Source organism: Tupaia chinensis, unplaced genomic scaffold, assembly GCF_000334495.1.
Source record: "Tupaia chinensis unplaced genomic scaffold, TupChi_1.0 Scaffold000226_1, whole genome shotgun sequence".
In the NCBI taxonomy this organism is placed as follows: domain Eukaryota; kingdom Metazoa; phylum Chordata; class Mammalia; order Scandentia; family Tupaiidae; genus Tupaia; species Tupaia belangeri.
Genome location: NW_006159701.1, coordinates 1,734,311 through 1,755,200, shown reverse-complemented (window position 1 = coordinate 1,755,200; position 20,890 = coordinate 1,734,311). Strand labels below are relative to the sequence as shown.

At 48.3% G+C, this 20,890-nt stretch overlaps 2 protein-coding genes across 2 annotated transcripts in view; one reads left to right on the top strand and one right to left on the bottom strand.

Moving 5' to 3' along the window:
- The window catches only part of TFIP11 (tuftelin interacting protein 11), a 21,382-nt gene extending 2,397 nt beyond the window's left edge, over window positions 1-18,985 (top strand). The window contains 13 exon segments of the mRNA XM_006147870.3: window positions 849-1,066; window positions 4,660-4,813; window positions 5,707-5,863; window positions 7,494-7,621; window positions 9,581-9,733; window positions 11,498-12,025; window positions 12,144-12,250; window positions 13,139-13,307; window positions 13,753-13,857; window positions 13,860-14,019; window positions 15,264-15,406; window positions 15,872-16,037; window positions 17,956-18,985. Coding sequence (XP_006147932.1) covers window positions 858-1,066; window positions 4,660-4,813; window positions 5,707-5,863; window positions 7,494-7,621; window positions 9,581-9,733; window positions 11,498-12,025; window positions 12,144-12,250; window positions 13,139-13,307; window positions 13,753-13,857; window positions 13,860-14,019; window positions 15,264-15,406; window positions 15,872-16,037; window positions 17,956-18,311 — 2,535 coding nt within the window. The 5' untranslated portion in view covers window positions 849-857 and the 3' untranslated portion in view covers window positions 18,312-18,985.
- The window catches only part of SRRD (SRR1 domain containing), a gene marked incomplete at its 5' end in the record, with an annotated part of 7,238 nt that continues 4,718 nt past the window's right edge, over window positions 18,371-20,890 (bottom strand). Inside the window, 3 exon segments of the mRNA XM_014587612.2 lie at window positions 18,371-18,568; window positions 19,006-19,294; window positions 20,385-20,430. Of these exon segments, the coding sequence (XP_014443098.1) occupies window positions 19,073-19,294; window positions 20,385-20,430 (268 nt within the window).

Sequence of the window (20,890 nt, the reverse complement as noted above, 5' to 3'; positions counted from 1 at the left end):
TAGGGCGCGTGTGCTCGCCAGACAGACAGAGAGAGACATAGAGACAGAAAGCGAGAAATCACCCCCCAGGGGGGATGGTCACGCCACAATCCCTTCTCCTCCATTCTCCTCCATTCTCCTCTCGGGATCTTGGGCACGCACGCACACGCGCCCGGCATGAGTTTTAAGCCACCGGGTCCGGGACACGAACCGCGGTCGACTACGTGGGAGTCCAGCGACATAGCCATTACGCTAACTGCTGGTTCCCTCTTAAGGTTGTTTTCACAGTGACTTCAGCCTTCTAGCCAATCAGAAAAGGTTCATATCTTGGGAGGAAAACTAAGAGTGATAACTAAGAGTCTTTGAATCAAGTAATGATTTCAGAAAGTGCTTTCTAAGGAAAGAATTTATACTACCAAGGATCCGGATGTAATATTTCCTTTATTAATAGCAAAAATAAAATCTGAGATTCAAGAAGGTGTGTACTCAATTTCTGAATTGATACTATGATAGTAATAATAACTAATGATAACATAGTTATTTTTGTGTGGTTTGTGTATACGTGTGTGTGGTGTTTATGACATTAACGAGTACCGGGAAGTAAGTACACACTTTTAAGAGTCACATAGAATGTTGGGACTAATGTGTTGTTTGAATGTTGGGGCCAATGTTTTGTCTTCATCTGGTTTAGTATTGCTTGTTTCCTAAAATGTGTTTTTAATGTCTGGTTTGTTGAATAGCAACAGTGGTTTTAATGGACTTTGAATGTGGAGAAAGTTCTGAAGACAACGAGGAGTAGAGACTCACAGGAGGCCTGCTGTTGCCCCCGGATGTAGCACCGGCCGTGTTCTTCTTGTCCGTTCCTATAGTGACTGACCATGTCGCTGTCCCACTTGTACCGGGACGGGGAAGGCCGCATGGATGACGACGATGACGAGCGGGAGAACTTTGAGATCACTGACTGGGATCTCCAGAATGAATTCAACCCCAACCGGCAGCGCCATTGGCAGACCAAGGAAGAGGCCACCTATGGGGTGTGGGCAGAGCGCGACTCTGATGACGAGAGGCCCAGCTTCGGAGGCAAACGGTACTGCCGGGGCCGGGGCTGCTTCCCCTCGCTTTAGGGGCTGGGGGAAGATGGAGAGGGAGTTGGGGAAACACCCTGACACTTCTCCCTGAATCTCATTGAGTCCCTTAGTGAAGACATGAGTTAAAGAGATCCAGTTTCCTCTTTAGGCCCTAGTGCTGCTCTTTCACCACTTTGATCACTAGTCAGTGTTTATTGAGCTGCTGCTGTGTGTTAGGTCTTGTGCTCTTTAATACCCTAGAGAAGGGTATTAAAAAGCAACTCAGACAGTTGAACTTTGTGGCTGTGGGTTAGGACATTTGACCTGTCTATGAGGTCAGGGAGGATTTCTCTGGAGATGTGACCTTAAACTGATATGGGTATACATGGGAAATAGAGTGGCAGGAGAAGCGCAAGTCTTGACAGCCCTCGATGGGAGGCAATAGGGTATCCACAAGGATATGAAAGGTTTTGGGGTGTGTGGAAGCAGAGTTTGAAAAGGACAGTTGGTAGAAAGGGTGGGAAGGGGAGCAGGGTAATTTTTTTTTTTTTTTTGAGAGGTTTTTGCTATAGGGCACGTGCACTCACCAGACAGACAGAGAGAGACAGAGAGATAGAAAGCAAGAAATCACCCCCCAGGGGGGATGGCCATGCCGCAATCCCTTCTCCTCCATTCTCCTCTTGGGATTTGGGCACGCATGCACACGCGCCCAGCGTGATTTTAAGCCACCAGGTCCGGGACTCGAACCACAGTCGACTATGTGAGAGTCCAGAGACATAGCCATTACACTAACTTGTGGTCCCCAGGGTAATGTTTTGAGAAACCCCTTTTGCTGGCCTGCAGAGTAGGCACGGAGCCACAGTGGAGCACCATTCCGAGCCAGTGGTCCCTGCAGAGGTGGCATGGAGCCACAGTGGAGCACCATTCCGAGGCAGTGGTCCCTGCAGAGGTGGCAAAGGCCTGTGCTAGGATGGTGGCAGAGAGAGGAAGATTCAGGCCCAGAGTGCTTCCCCAGCATGAGGTCACGTGTGCACTGGCCACAGCTCGCTTAACCAGTATATGGCAGGCTTGGGGTTTTCTCTCTGCCCCACCTGTGGATTCTAGGGTCTCCTGCCCACTGAGATTGTGCCTCTTCCAAAGGAGGCTGGAGGAGGATGGCTGTTGGATCAGTAAAACCTCTTCTCATCCAGAAAGAAGTTTAAAAGCAGATGGTATGGGGGAACCAGCAGTTAGCGTAATGGCTATGTCGCTGGACTCCCACATAGTCGACTGTGGTTCATGTCCCGGACCCAGTGGCTTAAACTCACACCGGGCGCATGTGCGTGCGTGCCCAAGATCCTGAGAGGAGAATGGAGGAGAAGGGATTGCAGCGTGACCATCCCCTCTGGGGGGTAATTTCTCGCTTCCTGTCTCTCTGTCTCTCTCTGTCTGTCTGGCGAGCGCACACGCCCTATAGCAAAAACCTCTCCAAAAAAAAAAAAGAAAAAAGCAGATGATATGTAGATCGCTATCAGGAACTGCATAACCTTAAGGCAGAAGTCACCAGTGTTGGCTGCTTGCTTGTTCTTGCTGCAAGCCTGGTCTCATTTACCTTATGAGAAAGATAGCATTATTATCATATCCATTTTGAAAATGAAGAAATTGAGGCCGGTGCCAGCCCAATACCATAGCAGTTGGGAGCAGATCCTGTATAGCCGACCGTGGTTCAAGTCCCAGCCCTGGCAGCTTGGAATAAACAGAGCGTGCATGTGTGCCCCAAATCCTGACAGAATGAGAAATAGGAGAAAAAAGGATTGGGTTTGACCACACCCTGTTGGGAGGTTTACTCTTGTTCTTTCTTTCTTTTTCATGTGTACTCACACACATGTCCTCTGGCAATTAAAAAAAATTAAAAAAAAAACAAAAACAAACAAACAAAAAAACTGAGGCAGAACAATCACAGAACTGGGCAGAAGCTGAGCTAGAATTGGAATCTGGACCTCTCCAACTCTGGAGTTTGGGGTCTCAACCACTAAGTTAAACTTCATCTTCTCAGAAAAAAGGCCCTGAATTCTATTGCAGCCATGGGGATGTTTAATCACCGGGTTGGTAATTTTGTAAAGCATCACTTAATTTTGCAGCAGTCTAAGGGTTTTTAATGGGAATTTTTTTCTCTGTATTCCTTTCACCATGCAATGTAAACATATCAGCATCAGGTCACACTAAAGGGGACGGGGGTTAAGGATTTATTGTAAGTGCTGTTCTTGAGGTGGTCAGGGTTTCCGTCATTACACTTAATTGTATGGAGTTAATTCTAGGTATTTTGGTTTGGTTTTTATATTCAACTAAATTTAATATACAAAAGCTTTTTGTAAGTTTGATTAATATACAGCCCTACACCACACAGTGACATTTTGGTCAGTGATGGACTGCATCTGTGATGGTGGCTCCATAAGCTTCTAATAGACTACGCCGTCTAGGTTTGTGTCAGTACACCTTATGTTTGTACAGTGACAGTCACCCAACCACCTGTCTTAGGACTTACCTCCATCATTGGGTGATACATGAGTTTATACTTTTTTTTTAAATGTTTTTTTTTTTTTTTTTTTTTTTTTTTTTTTTATTATTGCCAAGAGAGTACGCTCACCAGAGGAAACAAAGAGGGAGAGAGAGAAGTTATGCTTTAGTGGGGCATGGTCACACCATAATCCGTTCCCTTCCACTTCTCCATCCCATCTGAATTTTGAACATCTACACACATGTGCATAGTATGTTTTACAAGCTGCTGATGCTGGGATTCGATTTTTTTTTTTTTAATTTAACTATGTTATGTTATGTTATGTTACCAGAGAGGGACAGAATGAGAGAGAGAGAGGAAAAGCAAGAAAGTAAGCCGTGGGAATCGAACTGCGGTCAGCCATGTGGGATCCAGTGCCCTTAACCACCACACCACCTGCTGGCCCCAGTGCTGGGATTCTAACTGTAGTCAGCCATGTGGAATCCAGCTCCCAACCTTTTAATATATTTTATTTAGTTACAATTTTTATGGATCAGAATTTCTTTCTGCTCCTGTTTCATTTGTTAGCTTGAAATAGTGTCCAAAACAAATCTACTTTAAGATAAATGAAATTTTAAAATGTAGAAGGAAAATTGGACTATCATGTCATATTTTCAATTTGTGTTGAGTTGATTTGAATTGAACATGTCCAATAAAGATGTGAAGCCTGATCTTGGGTCTTTTTGATTGACATATAAATGAATGCATTACCCTTTTGTTTTACTTTCTAAGTTTATAAGGATGAGAGAGGGAGAAAGACAGAAAGGGGAAGAGATGATAATAGGTATTTTTGACAGGGTCTTGCTGCGTTGTGATCCTCCTGGCCCAGCCTCCCTATTAGGTAGGATTGCAGGTGCACACAGCCACCCTCAGTGTTCAGGTTGGCCATTGAGCCGTCTCAGGCCTCCTATGTGGCTTTAGACCTCACAAGCAGTGGTGCTGTTTGTGTGCCACCAGGATGGAGCTGTACTCTTTTCAAATGTCCCCTGAGGTCCCCTCTAAATCTCTAGCGGGCAAAGTTTCTACGAAAGGACAACTGCAGAAGAGTTCTTTACAGACTGTGGGCTGTGTCTACAGGGCCCGCGACTATTCAGCACCTGTCAACTTCATCAGCGCGGGGCTCAAGAAAGGGGCGGCAGAGGAGGCGGAATTGGAAGATTCTGATGAAGAAGAAAAACCCATTAAGCAGGATGACTTTCCTAAGGATTTCGGACCAAAGAAATTAAAAACGGTAGAGTATTGCAGGCTTGTTGGACCTAGTGGTATCCTTTGAAGGCATCAAAGCCCAGGCTTTTCCTTCCTAGAAGGCATCATAGCCCAGGCTCTTCCTTCTAGGAAGGAAAAGCCTGGCAGGACCCTAGTCATGTCATGTGGACTTCTCCAGCAGCAGCAGGTTCCCATGAGATGTGAGCCATGCAGTGTAGTCTCTTTGCTGACACACACCACAGATGTGGTGTTTTTGTTCATATGACGCTTTTTTTTTTTTCTTTTTTAGAGAGAGAGTTTTGCTGTAGGCACATGTGCTTGCTAGAAAGACAGAGACAGACAGAAAGTGAGAAATCACCCACCACGGGGGATGACCACACTGTAAGCCCTTCTCCTCTTGGAATCTTGGGCATACACACACATGCGCGCCTAGTGTGAGTTTTTTTGTTTTTTTTTAATCTTTTTTTTGAGAAGTTTTCGCTATAGGGTGCGTGCGCTCGCCAGAGAGAGATAGAAAGCGAGAAATCACCCCCCAGGGGGGATGGCCACGCCACAATCCCTTCTCCTCCATTCTCCTCTTGGGATCTTGGGTGCGTATGCACATGCGCCCGGTGTGAGTTTTAAGCCACCTGGTCCGGGATGCAAACCGTGGTCGACTATGTGGGAGTCCAGCGACATAGCCATTACATTAACTGCTGCCCACCCCCATCCCCCCACCCTCCGTGTGAGTTTTAAGCCATTGGGCCTGGGACTCGAACCACAGTTGACTATGTGGGAATATCGCAATGTAACCATTATGCCATCTGCTGGTCCCTCATAGTGCTCTCTTTACTGGCAGGCTGTTTTTCCACTGGTTAGGCTTTCTTAGGTTTTCTTTCTTCCCTTCTCTAATAAGTAAACATTGATTTTTCTTTTTAGGGTGGCAATTTTAAGCCCAGCCAGAAGGGTTTTGCTGGAGGAACCAAGTCTTTCATGGACTTCGGCAGCTGGGAAAGACACACAAAAGGGATTGGGCAGAAGCTTCTTCAGAAGATGGGCTACGTTCCCGGAAGGGGTCTCGGGAAGAACGCGCAAGGTACTTCCCCACCACCCCTGTGGCCTTGTGCGGTGCCGTCAGGGCAGGGAAGAAGAGGGCTGGTGTGAGAATGGTTTGGTTTTTCTCTGCCTTTTTCCTTCAAAAATACTTCAGCTCTGCAGCCTTTGGCAGCATAAGACCAAGGCCCCTAGCTTTATCAGAACTCAGGTTAAATAAAATACTGGTTTTAGCAGGAAGGCCAGAGTTAGGGTCCAAAACAGACTATAGATGGGCTGCTTTTCTGGTCTGACCAGTGTTTCTTAAAAAACAAATTAGTTGCCACTGTTTAAAAAGCAGATCATTGCACCCGAAATTCCGGATTTTTGGCTGACAGCCGAATCTTATTGGGGGGAGGGGAGGTGTCTTTGAAAAGTTCTTTATTTCTTTCTTTATTTCTTTATTGAAAAGTTCATATTTTTCAAAATATGCATGGATTTAAACATTTTTGGCACCAAAATCAACTTATAGTTTAGATCTATTTTTCATAAACTTTTTGAAATCCCCTTTAGCTTCCCTTGGAAACCGTCTCCGTGTTCCTTGTTACCTTTTACCCTGACCCATGTTATTTATTTACATGAACTTTGCTGTCATGAAGGCATTGGAGTTTGCTATTTCTGCTCACAGTTTTACCCAAACATTTATCCTTCAGAGTAGCAATAAAAGATTGCATTTTTTTTTAATAGCTAGAAACAGGTAGCTCCAAAACTGACCAAGTCAATCCTATCTCAGTTTCCTTCGTTTAGTAGTCCGATCTCTCACCCGCCCATCAAGGCATGGGCTGTGTTGTACATTTCTACCTCCTTGGTCCTCAGGCCATTCAAACCAAGCAGTCGGAGTCTTCCTGCAGGAACTTTTACCCTTCTTGAGCTATTTCCCATCAGCAGTCACCAACTGGATATAATCAGAAATATTCTCTAGAATTCAAATTCCAGTTTCTAAATAATTATTAAAGTATATATTGAACACATTAGCTGGGTGAAAATACATGAACTTGAGTGAGGCTCGAAATGGTGACCTGGAATGAGAATGAGGTTCTCATTTGAGATTTCAGTTGTACTGGGAATGTGGAGTCAGGAGGAAGCGCCATTGAAAATGTGGAGGTCCTGTTTGTAAACACTTTCATGGGAAAAGCCAACGTTTATTTCTGGGGCTTAAACATGTTACAAAAGACTTCATATTTCATAGGAGGTATGAGCTACGAAGGAAGGTAGATGAATTTCATGGTAAATTGCAGCGTTACTTCATTCCAAATGAATATATTCTCTCAATTATTCCATAATAGGTTTCCAAACGACTGAAGTGTAGAATTTGGTATGTCTGAGTTGTAAGGTACGAATGAATTGTCCTCTTTTCTTCTCATCTACCGAAACCATGAATCTAAGTGGAGATAGGACTCTTTATTTAGGACATAAATAGCACGTGGTCAGCAGACTCTTCTAGGGTCACATAAAGGCGCAGAAGTCCCAAATGCCATGGGGCTTGAATAGTGTTCCAAGGGCAGGGAAGAGCTCACTTTCCCACATGGTGTGATTTTGTGTAAGGAGCAAGGATGTGTGATTTCATGGAATGACTTCTTTACACCTGGGTTGCTGTGATCTGATTCCTTTTCTTTCTTGCTGAAATGTGTCAGGTATCATTAACCCAATTGAAGCCAAACAGAGAAAAGGAAAAGGAGCTGTGGGCGCGTATGGTTCGGAGCGGACCACTCAGTCCCTGCAAGACTTCCCTGTGGTTGATTCAGAAGAAGAAGCCGAAGAGGTAACCAAAAGTGAGGCGTTGTGTGTGGGTGGTGGCCTGTGCCATTTCAGATAGCTGCCTGTTCACTCCTTCGTTCAATCCGTCTGCAGTTGTTCACTGCATGCTTACTGTATGACAGGTTCTGTGCTGGACAGGCTTAGAGCCTGGTGGACAGAGACTACACAGACCACTCCAGTGTGCTTAGAATTGGCACTGCGTGGGCCAGCCTGTAGTCTGGTGGTTAAAGGAACCAGATCCCACATGGCCAATCATGTGATTCAAATCCTGGTCCTGGCAACTTAAAAAATATGCCAGGTGCACATGCATGTGTGCCCCAAGTCCTAACAGAATGGAGAAGTGGAGAGGAGATTGTGGTGTGACCACACCCTGTTGGGGATGCGCTCTCCCTCTCTCTCTGGTGAGTACACATACACTGACAAAACTGGGGGCGGGAGATGCCAGTATGTTTTAGTCAGTCTCAAGATAGAGAATAAGGTAGGGAGAGGGTTGTGGCTACTTTTAATAAATGAGGTGGTCTGGGAAACCTTTTAGGGGAGGAAACATTTCATTGAGACCTGGTGGAAGAGAAGGGACCAGCCATAGGGCGAGGGGTGGAGCCAGGAGACACTGAGAAGCTCTGAGCTGGGTGGTGCAGAGCCCATAAAGGACGCCACAGTGGCAGGGGAGTAGCAAACCAAGCATAGAGGGGAAGGGCAGTGCATTCAGGGGAAGGACAGGCCACACCACAGGGCGCTGAAGGCCACTTCCGGGTGCTGGTTCCGCCCAGGTGCAGCAGGGAGCCACCAGCTGCAGCTTTGAGTCCTTTCCTGCAGCCTCTATAGAAGGAAACTACTGTCCCGACTGCAGTGTAGCCCTTTTCTACTTTGCGTTTATGAGGGAAAGCGGGATGCTGCAAACCAGCAGGTAGTTACTCTTCTTGTCGCGGGTCCTTTCCTTCTAACGAGGAAGGAGTCATTGGATAGTGTGGGACTGATGACTCTTGGGTCAGGGGTTGTCACACTCAGAAGCTAACAGGTGCCAGGAGTGCAAGAAGAGAAATAGGGCCAGGTGTGAGACAATAAGGAGTGGTGGTCAGAGGCACAGAGGTGTTAGAAGAGCCAGCCAAAGGGGGACTCAGTTCTACCGTGGGTGATTGCTGGTTTGTGGGAATGTACGCTCAGTATTGCCCATTCTTCTGATTTTCCCAAAGTAGCCAGAAATCCAGATTACTTTTGAGAAAAAGAGGTTTAAATCAGCATGCAAATAAAAACCACCACCATACACCAACTTCTGGGGCTGGATTTTAAGACTTAAAATTCCCTTTTTTGAGATGAGCAGGTGGTGTGTTGGTTAAGGTGCTAGACTCCCACGTGGTCAGCCACGGTTTGAGTTCAGGACCTGGTGGCTTGCTTTCTCACCCTCTCTTTCTTTGTCTCTCTCTGGTGAACATGCATGTTGTATAGGAAAATTTTTAAAAGTAGTAGTAATAATTAATTAAATCTTTTTAAAAATTTCCCTCTTTTACTTCGGATTTTCCGGTAGAAAAGTTTTGCAGACTGATTGTAAAAGGTATCTGAGCCTTGAGAATTAGGGCCTGCTTAGTTTATCTTCATTTTAAACTAGAACCAAGGTTTTGTATACCTAAAAAAAATCCTTACATCGTATTTCTGTGTTTTACGAAAGATAGATTTAAAGCTAGGGTGCTGTCTGCATGGCAGATGCTCAGAAAACGTTACCTTTCTTTTTATTGCTCCCTCAGTCTGCTGATCCTACCTTCTGAACCTCTTTATTTCTCAGAGGGTGGGCGGGTGTCAAGGAGAATCATGAGGTGGTTTTAGTATCACTCAGGCACAGTGCTTCACACAGAACCCGGTGTAAAGCTAAGACAGGCTGGTGAACATCTGTGAATGGTCTCAGTGGCCCCATCTGCCAGAAAAGGTGTTTGTTCCCGTTGTGATGACTGTACTCCCTCTGGTTCAGGAGTTTCAGAAGGAGCTGAGCCAATGGAGGAAAGACCCCAGTGGAAGCAAGAAGAAGCCCAAATACTCGTACAAGACAGTGGAAGAGTTGAAGGCCAAGGGCAGGATTAGCAAGAAGCTCAGTGCTCCACAGAAGGAGCTTTCTCAGGTCAAGGTATGGGGGCCCTTGGACACCTGGCTTAGGATGTGCTGGAAAACACAAAAAAGTAATCCTACACTCCGGTATTTAATCACTGAACTTTTGCTGTGGTTCTCTAGGTCTTCTGCCTACGCGTGTATGTGCGTGTGCGCGCGTGTGTGTGTGTATGTGTGTGAGATCCTGATCTTCCTAGTTGCTATTTAGTAGTAGTTTTTGAGTTCCTCCTCTCGACCAGGCATTCTTCGCAGCACTATTGTAGGAAGCTGAACGATATTCTCATCTTCCTGGAGCTCACAGTCGGGGAATTTAATGACGTTCCTGTTACTAGAAATTCAGTGTGAGCATCACGTGTATAATTCCATAGAGTGCCTATACTGTGGGATGCAATCAGGCCTACCTTTGTGGTGAGGCCTTTCCTTTCTTTTGGTTTGGTGTGGGTTTTTGTTACGTTATTTTACATAGAAAGCTTTGTCTTTGTTTCACACATCTTTAAGACTAGATTCCTAAGAGTACAGTTTCCAGGTTAAAGAACACCAAAGTACTTAAAGGTTTTTAAATACGCAGAAGGCTGTAACCACTGTGACCAGGCATGCAGGAGTGAGTCGTCAGGGCAGCTTTGCCAGTATGGAGTACTTGCTCCTCGTAAGACAGTTCGCATTTTCAGCCACTGTTACATGCTAAATAGAGAGTATCCAGATTTCCATTCCTTGTCCAGGTGGCCAAAGAGTAATGGTGACTGTACATGTCAGTTTGGTATAAAATATGTAGTGTGGTGTGTGTGTGAGAGAGAAAGAATTTTTAAAAAGTGGTAAGTGGGGCTCTCAGAAGTCTGTGTGTTTTGCATCACACTGTGTTGGATACTTGATAAATGCAGGGATCTAGTTCCCACCTAGAGACCTGAAGTCAGAAGATCAAAATTGGGCCCTTGGACTCTGATCTCTCCTTAGTGATGCGAAGGCAGGTGGCTCGTAGTTCACGCTTAGTTCGAACTGACCTCAGTCTGGTGAACCTGCCTTCTGAACCCCTTTATTCCTCAGAGGGTGGGTGGATGTCGAGGAGTATCACGAGGTGGTTTCTGAGACAAGTGAGCCTGTCTCAGAAGTACAATCCATAGTCAGATTTCTTCACTTTTCCTGAAGTGTTGGAATTAATTCATTTGCTAAGCTGCCTTTGCCCAATAACTTTTCTTTGGTATATTTTGTTTTGCTTTTATATTTAAAAACAACCTTTATTACAAGAGCATTATATAATGCCTTTTAGAAAATTAGGAAAAATCAAGAGGCAAGGATAATGATATTTTCCATCCTCCAAAAATGACCAAATTTTCACATCCTGACGTACATCCTTCTAGATCTTTTTCAGTGCTTCTATGCATATATTTGGGGTGGTTTTCTTTTTCTTTTTTTTTGTCACGAATGTTGCTATGTCACTTGTTTTTAGCAGAACACTTCTATTGTTCCATTAAAGTAAGTTTTCATTTCCACTAATACTTGGTTCCTTTTGACATTGCACCAGCTTCGCTAAAAAGGCGTCCCCGTCTGGCTTGTCCCTAGGGATCCAGTCTAGAACTGCTCCTGGCTCCTGGTGTTTTTGTCCTTGAGTCTTAAGCTCCAACAGCAGGGTCCCCCACGGAGAAATACTGTCCTACCCCAGCTCTGTTGAGCAGTGTGGTTTTAGACACTTCAGGTAGCACCGCGCCTTCCCTCAGTCCCAGCTCTGTGCGTACCAGAGCAGGGTTGGGGAGCGTTAGCCCACATTCCTCTTGCCATGTTCACCCAGGTCATCGACATGACAGGCCGGGAGCAGAAGGTCTATTACAGCTACAGCCAGATCAGCCACAAGCACAACGTCCCTGACGATGGGCTGCCGCTGCAGGCCCAGCAGCTGCCGCAGCCTGGTAAAGACATCAAGGCCCCGGGCTTCGCGCTGCCTGAGCTGGAACACAACCTGCAGCTGCTCATTGACCTCACGGAGCAAGAGATCATCCAGAACGACCGGCAGCTGCAGTACGAGCGGGACATGGTGGTCAACCTGTCCCACGAGCTGGAGAAGATGTCCGAGGTCCTGGAACACGAGGAGCGGGTCATCTCGAACCTGAGCAAAGTCCTGGAGATGGTGGAGGAGTGCGAGCGGCGGATGCAGCCCAACTGCAGCAACCCCCTCACCCTGGACGAGTGTGCCCGCGTCTTTGAAACCCTCCAGGACAAGTACTACGAGGAATACAGGATGTCTGACCGCGTGGACCTGGCTGTGGCCATCGTCCACCCGCTCATGAAGGAGTACTTCAAAGAGTGGGACCCCCTCAAGGTGAGTCAAGGGGGAACCCACCTGTCCACCTCGTGGTGGAGTGTGCCCTTGCTTGACAAGATTGCCTGGAGGGAGGGCAGGCTGGTCACCCTGCTGCCCCTTGGCTCTTTCCCCTTAGGACTGCTCTTATGGCACCGAGATCATCTCCAAGTGGAAAACGCTCCTGGAGAATGACCAGCTCCTATCCCATGGCGGGCAGGACCTCTCGGCAGACGCCTTTCACAGGTATGTGGGGCAGAGCTCTGCACTGGCACCGTAGCCTCCTGAGGCCCTGCCAAAGGCTGGGGCTGGCCTGGTCCTGGCCTTCGTGAACCCCATGCTCATGCCAGTGCTGCTCCAGGGACTGAAGCTCATTCTTTATTCAGCCTGCATTTGTCTAGTGTCTGTGGAGTATCACACACGCCCCAGGCTGGGCTCACCCCGGGAGTGCAGCAGCCAGCCTCCATCTTCAGTGCAGTGGCCAAGGCGGGTGGGAAATAAGAAGATAGGCCGCGGGACCCGCAGTTAGCGTAATGGCTATGTCGCTGGACTCCCACATAGTCGACTGCAGTTCTAGTCCCGGACCCGATGACTTAAACTCATGCCAGGCGCATGTGCGTGCGTGCCCAAGATCCCGAGAGGAGAATGGAGGAGAAGGGATAGCGGCGTGGCTGTCCCCCCTGGGGGGTGATTTCCCACTTCCTGTCTCTCTGTCTCTCTCTGTGTTTCTTATGAGCACACGCGCCCTATAGCAAAAAACATCTCCCCCCAAAAAACAAAAAACAAAAAAACAGGCTGCACACATCGAGGGGGTTATAACAGAGAGCTCAGATGCAGAGGGTGAATAGTGTCAGCTGAGGTAGAGGCTAGAGGCCCTCAATGGGAAAGCACTAATACCTGCAGAGGGACCCTTGTGCTCCTGAAGCAGTCCTGCCAGGCATGCAGGCCCTGCCTGAGACATTGACCATGAGTGCAGAGGCAGGCTGAGGTCTGGCCAGCGTGGGGCCTGGCCTGCTGGCTTTCTGTAATTGGGTTCCTGTGCTGTTGCCTTCTGATGTCTTAGCCTCCAGGGGTGGGTGGGGTGGAGGGGTACGTGGGTCCTTTGCAGCCAGCCACTCACGCCTTTCTCCCAAGGCTGATATGGGAGGTCTGGATGCCTTTTGTTCGCAACATCGTCAACCAGTGGCAGCCAAGAAACTGTGAGGCGATGGTGGACTTCCTGGACAGCTGGGCACACATCATTCCCGTGTGGATCTTGGATAACATACTGGACCAGCTCATCTTCCCCAAGTTGCAGAAGGAGGTAGGGCGAGGGGCAGGGGACTGGCCATCATCAGTGACCATGGGGACGGGTGCTGTTCTACACCTGGAATTTGCAAGACTTCTCAGTACAGCTGTTAGAATGTGGTGTTAATTCTAGTCCTTGTCTCAGCACTCTCCCCAGAATGCTCCTTTAAGAGGGAATTCATTTTGTTGATGTTGCCAGTAGATTAGGATCTAGTTGTTTCTGAGCGGCAGTACAACCCCATGGGTGTATTTGGGGGGATACAGTGCCCAGTGCCTACAGGGCTCCTTGGCTGCCTATTTGTATCATAAAATGGAGATCTCGTCCTCCACACACAGCGGCCCTTGGCCTGGAAGGTACAGCCCCCTCCCCCGTAAGGACAACACTTGTCTTTAAATACCTAGGGGATGTTATGCCTGCCCCAGGCTGCGGGAATTGGTTCTCTTGCCCTCACACCTTGCAGGTAGAAAACTGGAACCCACTGACAGACACGGTCCCCATCCACTCCTGGATCCACCCGTGGCTGCCCCCGATGCAGGCGCGGCCTGCCCCCTGAGGAGGGCGCGGGGGGAGCCGCTGTACTCTCCCATCCGCAGCAAGCTGTCCAGTGCCCTGCAGAAGTGGCACCCTAGCGACTCCTCTGCCAAGCTCATCCTCCAGCCCTGGAAAGACGTCTTCACCCCTGGCTCCTGGGAAGCATTCATGGTCAAGAACATAGTGCCCAAGCTGGGTAAGGAAAAGCAGAGGGGACCAATAGATGGTGCTATGGTTACATTGCTGGACTCCCACGGGGTCCAGCTGTGGTGGGAGTCCGGAACCCAGTGGCTTAAAACTCACGCAGGGTGGGGAGACTGGACGGATGACCAGCGATGGCATAATGGCTGTCACTGGACTCCCATGTAGTCAATCCCAGTTTGAGTCCCAGTGGCTTAAACTCACGCTGGGCGCGTGTGCATGTGTGCCCAGGATCCCAGGAGGAGAATGGAGGAGAAGGGATTGCGGCGTGGCCATCCCCCCTAGGGGGGGGAGGGATTTCTCTTTTTGTTTCTGTCTCTCCAGTGAGCACATGTGCACTGTAGCAAAAAATCTCAAAAAAAAAAAGGAAAGGCCGAAAACGCAGTCCAAGTTAGCCAACTTCTGGGGCCAGCGGTTTCTGCTGTCAGCAATGACGATGTAAACTGTGGCCTTTGAACTCGTGAAAATGCTTAGTACAGTGTAAAATGCCATTCCGTGCAGAGGCAGCATATAAATATGACACGGGAGGGTCCTGCCTGCTGCTGGCTGGAAGCAGGGACGATGTCTGCAGTGATGGTTAGACTTTGAGGTTTTCCTGACTCATCGTCTCAGTGCTCCCAAATGTTTATTTTATTCTAAAGTATTAGGGAATTATTTCTCAGATAAAAACAGGTTTTTTTTTAAGTTATTTAATTTTATTATTTTTAAATTTGCGATAGGGCACGTGCACTTCCCAGGGAGAGAGAGAGGAGAGAGAGAGAGAAAGCAAGCAAGATGCCAGGTCTGGGTCTCAAACTGGTCAGCCATGTGGGAGTCCAGTGCTTAACCACCATGAAAACACAGTTTTTAAGAATTGCTATTTTGGGGTTGGTGTCATCACACAGCCGCTAGGCACTGCACAGGAAACCAGATCCCACGTGGCCAACCAGGGTTCATGTCCTGCCCCACTGACTTGAAAAACATGCCAGGCATGTGGGTGTGCATGCCTAGTATCCTGATGGAATAAGACTCAGAAGAAAGAAAGAATTTGGGGTGAGACCAAGCCCTGTTGGCTGGTTTTCACTCTCCACAGGCCCTCCAACATTAAAAAAAAAAAAAAAAAAAAAATCCTTTACCAAGAGTAAAATTGCCCTTTAAAAGCAGATCCGAGCCTGATGTTGTCTGGTGATGATTTGCTCTCGGCTTTGGTGGCTTTGCCAGTGCTAAAGCTGAGCTGCAGTGACTGGGCCTCTCCTCCAGGGATGTGTCTCGGTGAGCTGGTCATCAACCCCCACCAGCAGCACATGGACGCCTTCTACTGGGTGATGGACTGGGAAGGGATGATCTCTGTCTCCAGCCTCGTGGGCCTTCTGGAAAAGCACTTCTTTTCCAAGTGGCTTCAGGTATGCTGTGTTTTGCTTTGTTGTTGAGCAGGGAGGGCACTTCATTTCCTGCCAAGTCCTGAATGTGGGCGTCATCACATATGGAAACAAATTACCCGGTAGGGTAGCAATGGGTTGAATAACCTAATAGTAGCCATTGCCTGTTGGACATTTATCGCCTGCCGAATGCCTTTCTGAGCGCTTTATTTGCATTATCTCAACTCCTCAAGCAGTCCTGCGGGTGGGGCATGCAGTGTGTCTGTTGTAGACACTCTGAGGCTGGAGTTTACACACAGGGCTGCTGAGCTGCCAGGCTGACCCTAAAGCACACTCATAAAGGCCAACCTGTTCGGCTCTGTAAACCCTTTCAAGTAGCGGCACCAGCTTATAGGACCAGGATCAAACAAAACCAGGGGCCCCCTTGGAAATTTTGCTCCTGATTGTTACCACTGTGGATGCAAAGTTTCTCATTGGTGTCTTTGGCAGGTGCTGTGCTCCTGGCTCAGTAACAGCCCCAATTATGAGGAGATCACCAAGTGGTACCTGGGTTGGAAATCCATGTTCTCAGACCAGGTGCTGGCACACCCGTCCATCAAGGACAAGTTCAACGAGGCACTCGACATCATGAACAGGGCGGTGTCCTCCAACGTGGGTGAGTGGCCTTCCCCTTTGGATGCCCTGGCCCTGAGTCCCACATTTCCGAACATGTAAATGACACAGGTACCTGTAGGCTGCTCACAGCACACCTCACTCTGCTCTTACTCACCCAGTTCCAGTACTGGCTTGGCCACCACCCACTCCCAGACCTCCCGTGCGTGACTGAAGAGCTCCCTCCAATGGAGACTGACTGCTGGGTTCAGACTGTCAGTCTAACCCGAGGGCCTGTCTTACCCACTTCACTGTACACATGACTCTTGGAAGATGCATTCATTTGTGGGCTGACCTGTAACCTAGTGGGTAAGGCAAGCAGATCCCACATGGCCAACCACAGTTTGAGTTCTGGCCCTGGTGGCTTGAAAAACACTCTCGGTGTGTGTGCATGCCCAGAATCCTGACGGGGATGGAGAGGCAGAGAAGCTGCTGCAGCATGGCCTCGTCTCCTTGTGGGTTGCTTCCTCCCTCTCCCTCTCCCTCTGAAGTGCACATACCCTCTCATAATTTTTTTTTGAAGGTAGTTCACTGGTGCATCTGCTCGACCAGTACAACATGTGCAACACAGGTGGACCATCTTTTTATTGTTTTTAAGAGACATTTTGCTATAGGGCGCACGCACTTGCCAGAAAGCGAGAAATCACCACACCTCCCCCCGCCCCGGGGAGATAGCCACACCACAGTCCCTTCTCCTCCATTCTCTTGGGATTTAGGCACATGTGCACACACGCCTGGAGTGAGTTCTAAGCCACAGGGTCCAAGACTCAAACTGTGGTCCACTACATGGGAGTCCAGCAACGTAACCATTACACCATCTGCTGATCCCCACAGGTGGACCATCTTACGGTGTGCAGTCAGGATGGAAGGACTGAGAGTAGCCACTTCGCCCCATTTTACCTATAAAACAGTCGCAATGTCTACTTCCTTGGCTACAGGGAACAGAATTAATGTTTGTACCTGGCATCCCACAGGGGGTGTCTTCACTATGACAGAAATAGGCAGTCCATGTAACATGATGCAATATCTACTCTCCAGTTTTACTAAGTCGTCCTGCTTAGACCCTGCCACAAGTCCATGAACGAAGGCCTGTGTTCCTACATTGGGAGCCTGTCTCGCAGTCCTGTGTTGCTCATCAGCTCATTCCCAGCACTGAAACTGCAACATGGCGTGTAACTGTTTCACAGAGAAGCCTAGTGAGGCCAAGAGGTCACCCAGGGTCAAACAGCAAAAAGGTGGCCACTGGGCTCAAAGTGTCTGTTTCCTGAGTCTAACTCTTTCCTTTTAGCCTATTACATGAAAATGGAGTTTATAGATTACAGAATTATTAGCCAGGTTTAAGGAGGCAGATACACGTCTCTCCTCTATATATGCTGTTCCTTCAAGGGCCACCTTCATTTTCATTTTCTCTGGAAACTTCCTCAGCCACCTAGCCTCACGGCCCGTCTGCACCCTTGAGTGAGCACTTCACATCTGGTCCTGTGTGAGCCCCTCAGCGCACACTCAGTTCTCCCAGGGTAGGGGCCCTGCCCTGCTGGGGAAGTTAGACCTGGACAGGCTGCATGTTTTCCAAGGTACTGAGGCTGCCTCTTGGGGACTGTCAGGTGGAAACTGCTGAGCCAGACTAGGGACTGGAATGGTGGCTAGTGAAACCTGCTGAGGTTCCCAGCCCTGAAGGTTCTTTGTCATGTGGCCAGCAGCCTCTCTGGTTACTCTATATTAGCCGGGAATCATGAGACAGCATATGTGATTTCCCCGCAGGGCCCACCCACCTATTTCAGTCTGTGTATCTGAGACAGGCCACCTTTCAGTGAGTCCCATGCACTCTGGCTAGCCCAGCCCTGGGCCAGGTTGCCATGCCTGTGTCCACACACTGTGAAGCTGCCCTCACTGCCCTCTCCACTCTCCCCTGCCTCTCTCAGGTGCCTACATGCAGCCGGGTGCACGGGAGAACATCGCCTACCTCACCCACACGGAGCGCAGGAAGGACTTCCAGTACGAGGCCATGCAGGAGCGGCGGGAAGCTGAGAACATGGCCCAGAGGGGCATCGGCGTGGCTGCCAGCTCTGTGCCCATGAACTTCAAGGACCTCATCGAGACCAAGGCTGAGGAGCACAACATCGTCTTCATGCCTGTCATCGGGAAGCGACATGAGGGGAAGCAGCTCTACACCTTTGGCCGCATTGTGATCTACATTGACCGGGGAGTGGTATTCGTCCAGGGCGAGAAGACCTGGGTGCCCACCTCCCTGCAGAGCCTCATCGACATGGCCAAATAGATTGTCACAGGTCCAGAGCAGGCCAGAGACCTGGGCTGCAAGGGACGCCTATGAATAAAGACTGTTCAAGTCACCTTTAATTAAAAGAGTAACTATTCGGGGGGGAACCCACGTCAGGCCAGGCCACCAGAGCAGATGGCAGACACGCGGATGCTGCATTAGACGCGTGTAAACCTTTACACCATGTCCTTACACAGCACGTCGTTCTCAAGACAGGCTGGCCAGGCAGTCGTCCTTCCCTTCACCTGCCCTGAAATGTGTCCTGCCGCAAAGAAAGGTGCTCGCTGCAGCCCCCCGCACAGCCTTCCTGTTAGTCTGTAGACATCACCGCAAGTCCGGGCCAGCAGCTGAAGGGTCTCCTCTCTTGTTCCTGATGATTTCAAGGTCCTGACAGTCCTCATAATCTGGCTCTTCCCGAAACACCCAAATATCCCTGGAGAGTTGTTCTAGCTTCTGTGTGGGGAACCAGTGGACGGAGGTGTCATTGAATATGTCCATGTACTGCGAAGTCTGAGGAAGCTGCAGCTCCTCCAGGCCTCTTAGAATCTGGGCAGAAAAATGCACGTGAAAACTTGATAGTCACAGGAACCCCACTCTTGTGGGTTAAATTCCCATTTCACTTGTCACCTGTAACCCTTTTTAAAAAAAGACAGAATAGAATATTTTTATTTAAACCCTTTCCCTGCCCTGAAATGTGTCCTGCCGCAAAGAAAGGTGCTCGCTGCAGCCCCCCGCACAGCCTTCCTGTTAGTCTGTAGACATCACCGCAAGTCCGGGCCAGCAGCTGAAGGGTCTCCTCTCTTGTTCCTGATGATTTCAAGGTCCTGACAGTCCTCATAATCTGGCTCTTCCCGAAACACCCAAATATCCCTGGAGAGTTGTTCTAGCTTCTGTGTGGGGAACCAGTGGACGGAGGTGTCATTGAATATGTCCATGTACTGCGAAGTCTGAGGAAGCTGCAGCTCCTCCAGGCCTCTTAGAATCTGGGCAGAAAAATGCACGTGAAAACTTGATAGTCACAGGAACCCCACTCTTGTGGGTTAAATTCCCATTTCACTTGTCACCTGTAACCCTTTTTAAAAAAAGACAGAATAGAATATTTTTATTTAAATGCTTTTGTGCAGTGTACTTGAAGCTCCAAGGACAGTGAATATGTTGGACTAGGATACTGAGAAGATAGGAAATTTTCAGGGAAAAATTAGAGATACACTAAAAAAAAAAATCACAGCTTTCTGGAACACAGTCCCACAGAGAGAGCTCGCTGACAGTGCAGTAACATCACTGTCTTCATTTAGCACGGAGATGTCCTCCTACGTGTATAAAGGTGGAATTCTTCACAGCAGGGAGAAATAGAGGTTGAGTGTCCCTAATCAGAAATCCAAAATGCTCTAAGGTCTGAAACCACCTAAGTACCGACAGGACGCTGCAGTGGAGAATTCTACACCTGAGCTCACATGACACTTTATTTCAAGCACAAAATTATTAAAACTGCTCTGGCTTCAGCAGGTGGTATGGTGTTTAAGGCTCTGGACTGCCATGTGGTTGATCACGTTTCAAGTTTTGGACCTGCTGGCTTAGGAATCACACGGGGCATGTATGCATGCATGTTCAAAATCCCGAGGAGAATGGAGAAGGGACTGGGGCATGGGCATCCCTCCCAGGGAGTGAGTTCTCACTTTCCCTCTGTTTCTCTGGTGAACAAACACACCCTATGGCAAAAACCTTTAAAAAAAAAAAAGGTTCAGTATTACGTTCAGGCTATGGGCCTAAAACATATATGGAAAAAGTGAATTTCATGTTTAGTCTTACGTCCCATTCCCAAGATATCTTAATGTGTACATGCAGATATTCTAAAATCTGAATATTCTAAAATCTGAAATGTGAGATGCGTCGCAGTCCTTCATGTTTAGTCTTACGTCCCATTCCCAAGATATCTTAATGTGTACATGCAGATATTCTAAAATCTGAAATGTGAGATGCTTCGCAGTCCCAGGCGCATCTGGTAAGAGACGGTCCATCTGTAGTGTGGGTTTATGCCCTTTTCTGTCACAGCCCCTATATTCAGATAGATACCTTTGCGACATAGGGGTAATTTTTCTCCAGAGTCCTTGTCAACATCCTAGAAATAAAAAGTAATCACGATTAGGCAGGCAGGATGAGAATGCTTTAGTTCAGTGGACACAGATACGAGATGACCTTAGTAGGAATGCAGGGGGAAAACGGGGACCTGGAGGAGGTTAGTCAGGTTGTGAGTAGCCCACAAACACCCACCTCAGTGGGAGAGTGACAGGCCGGAGCGGCCCTAAGAGCTGTGAGACAGCGGACGAGGCTGTGGGCAGAGACCAGACGGTTCTCTGGTTTTCAGAGACATTGCTAGTCCCCAAGGTGAAGAGAGGAATTATTGGCAGAGAGACTCCTTCACTTGTTTCACAGCTTGACCCAGGGTTCTGACGTCTTTAACCCTCTGTCTCATTCCCTGGGGAAAAGCATTCTAAGTGCCGACTAGTCACGGAAACCTCCTCTGCTGTGGATCAGTCTTGAGGTGTGGGTTTCATCTCGGGGTCGGCCAGAGCCTCGGC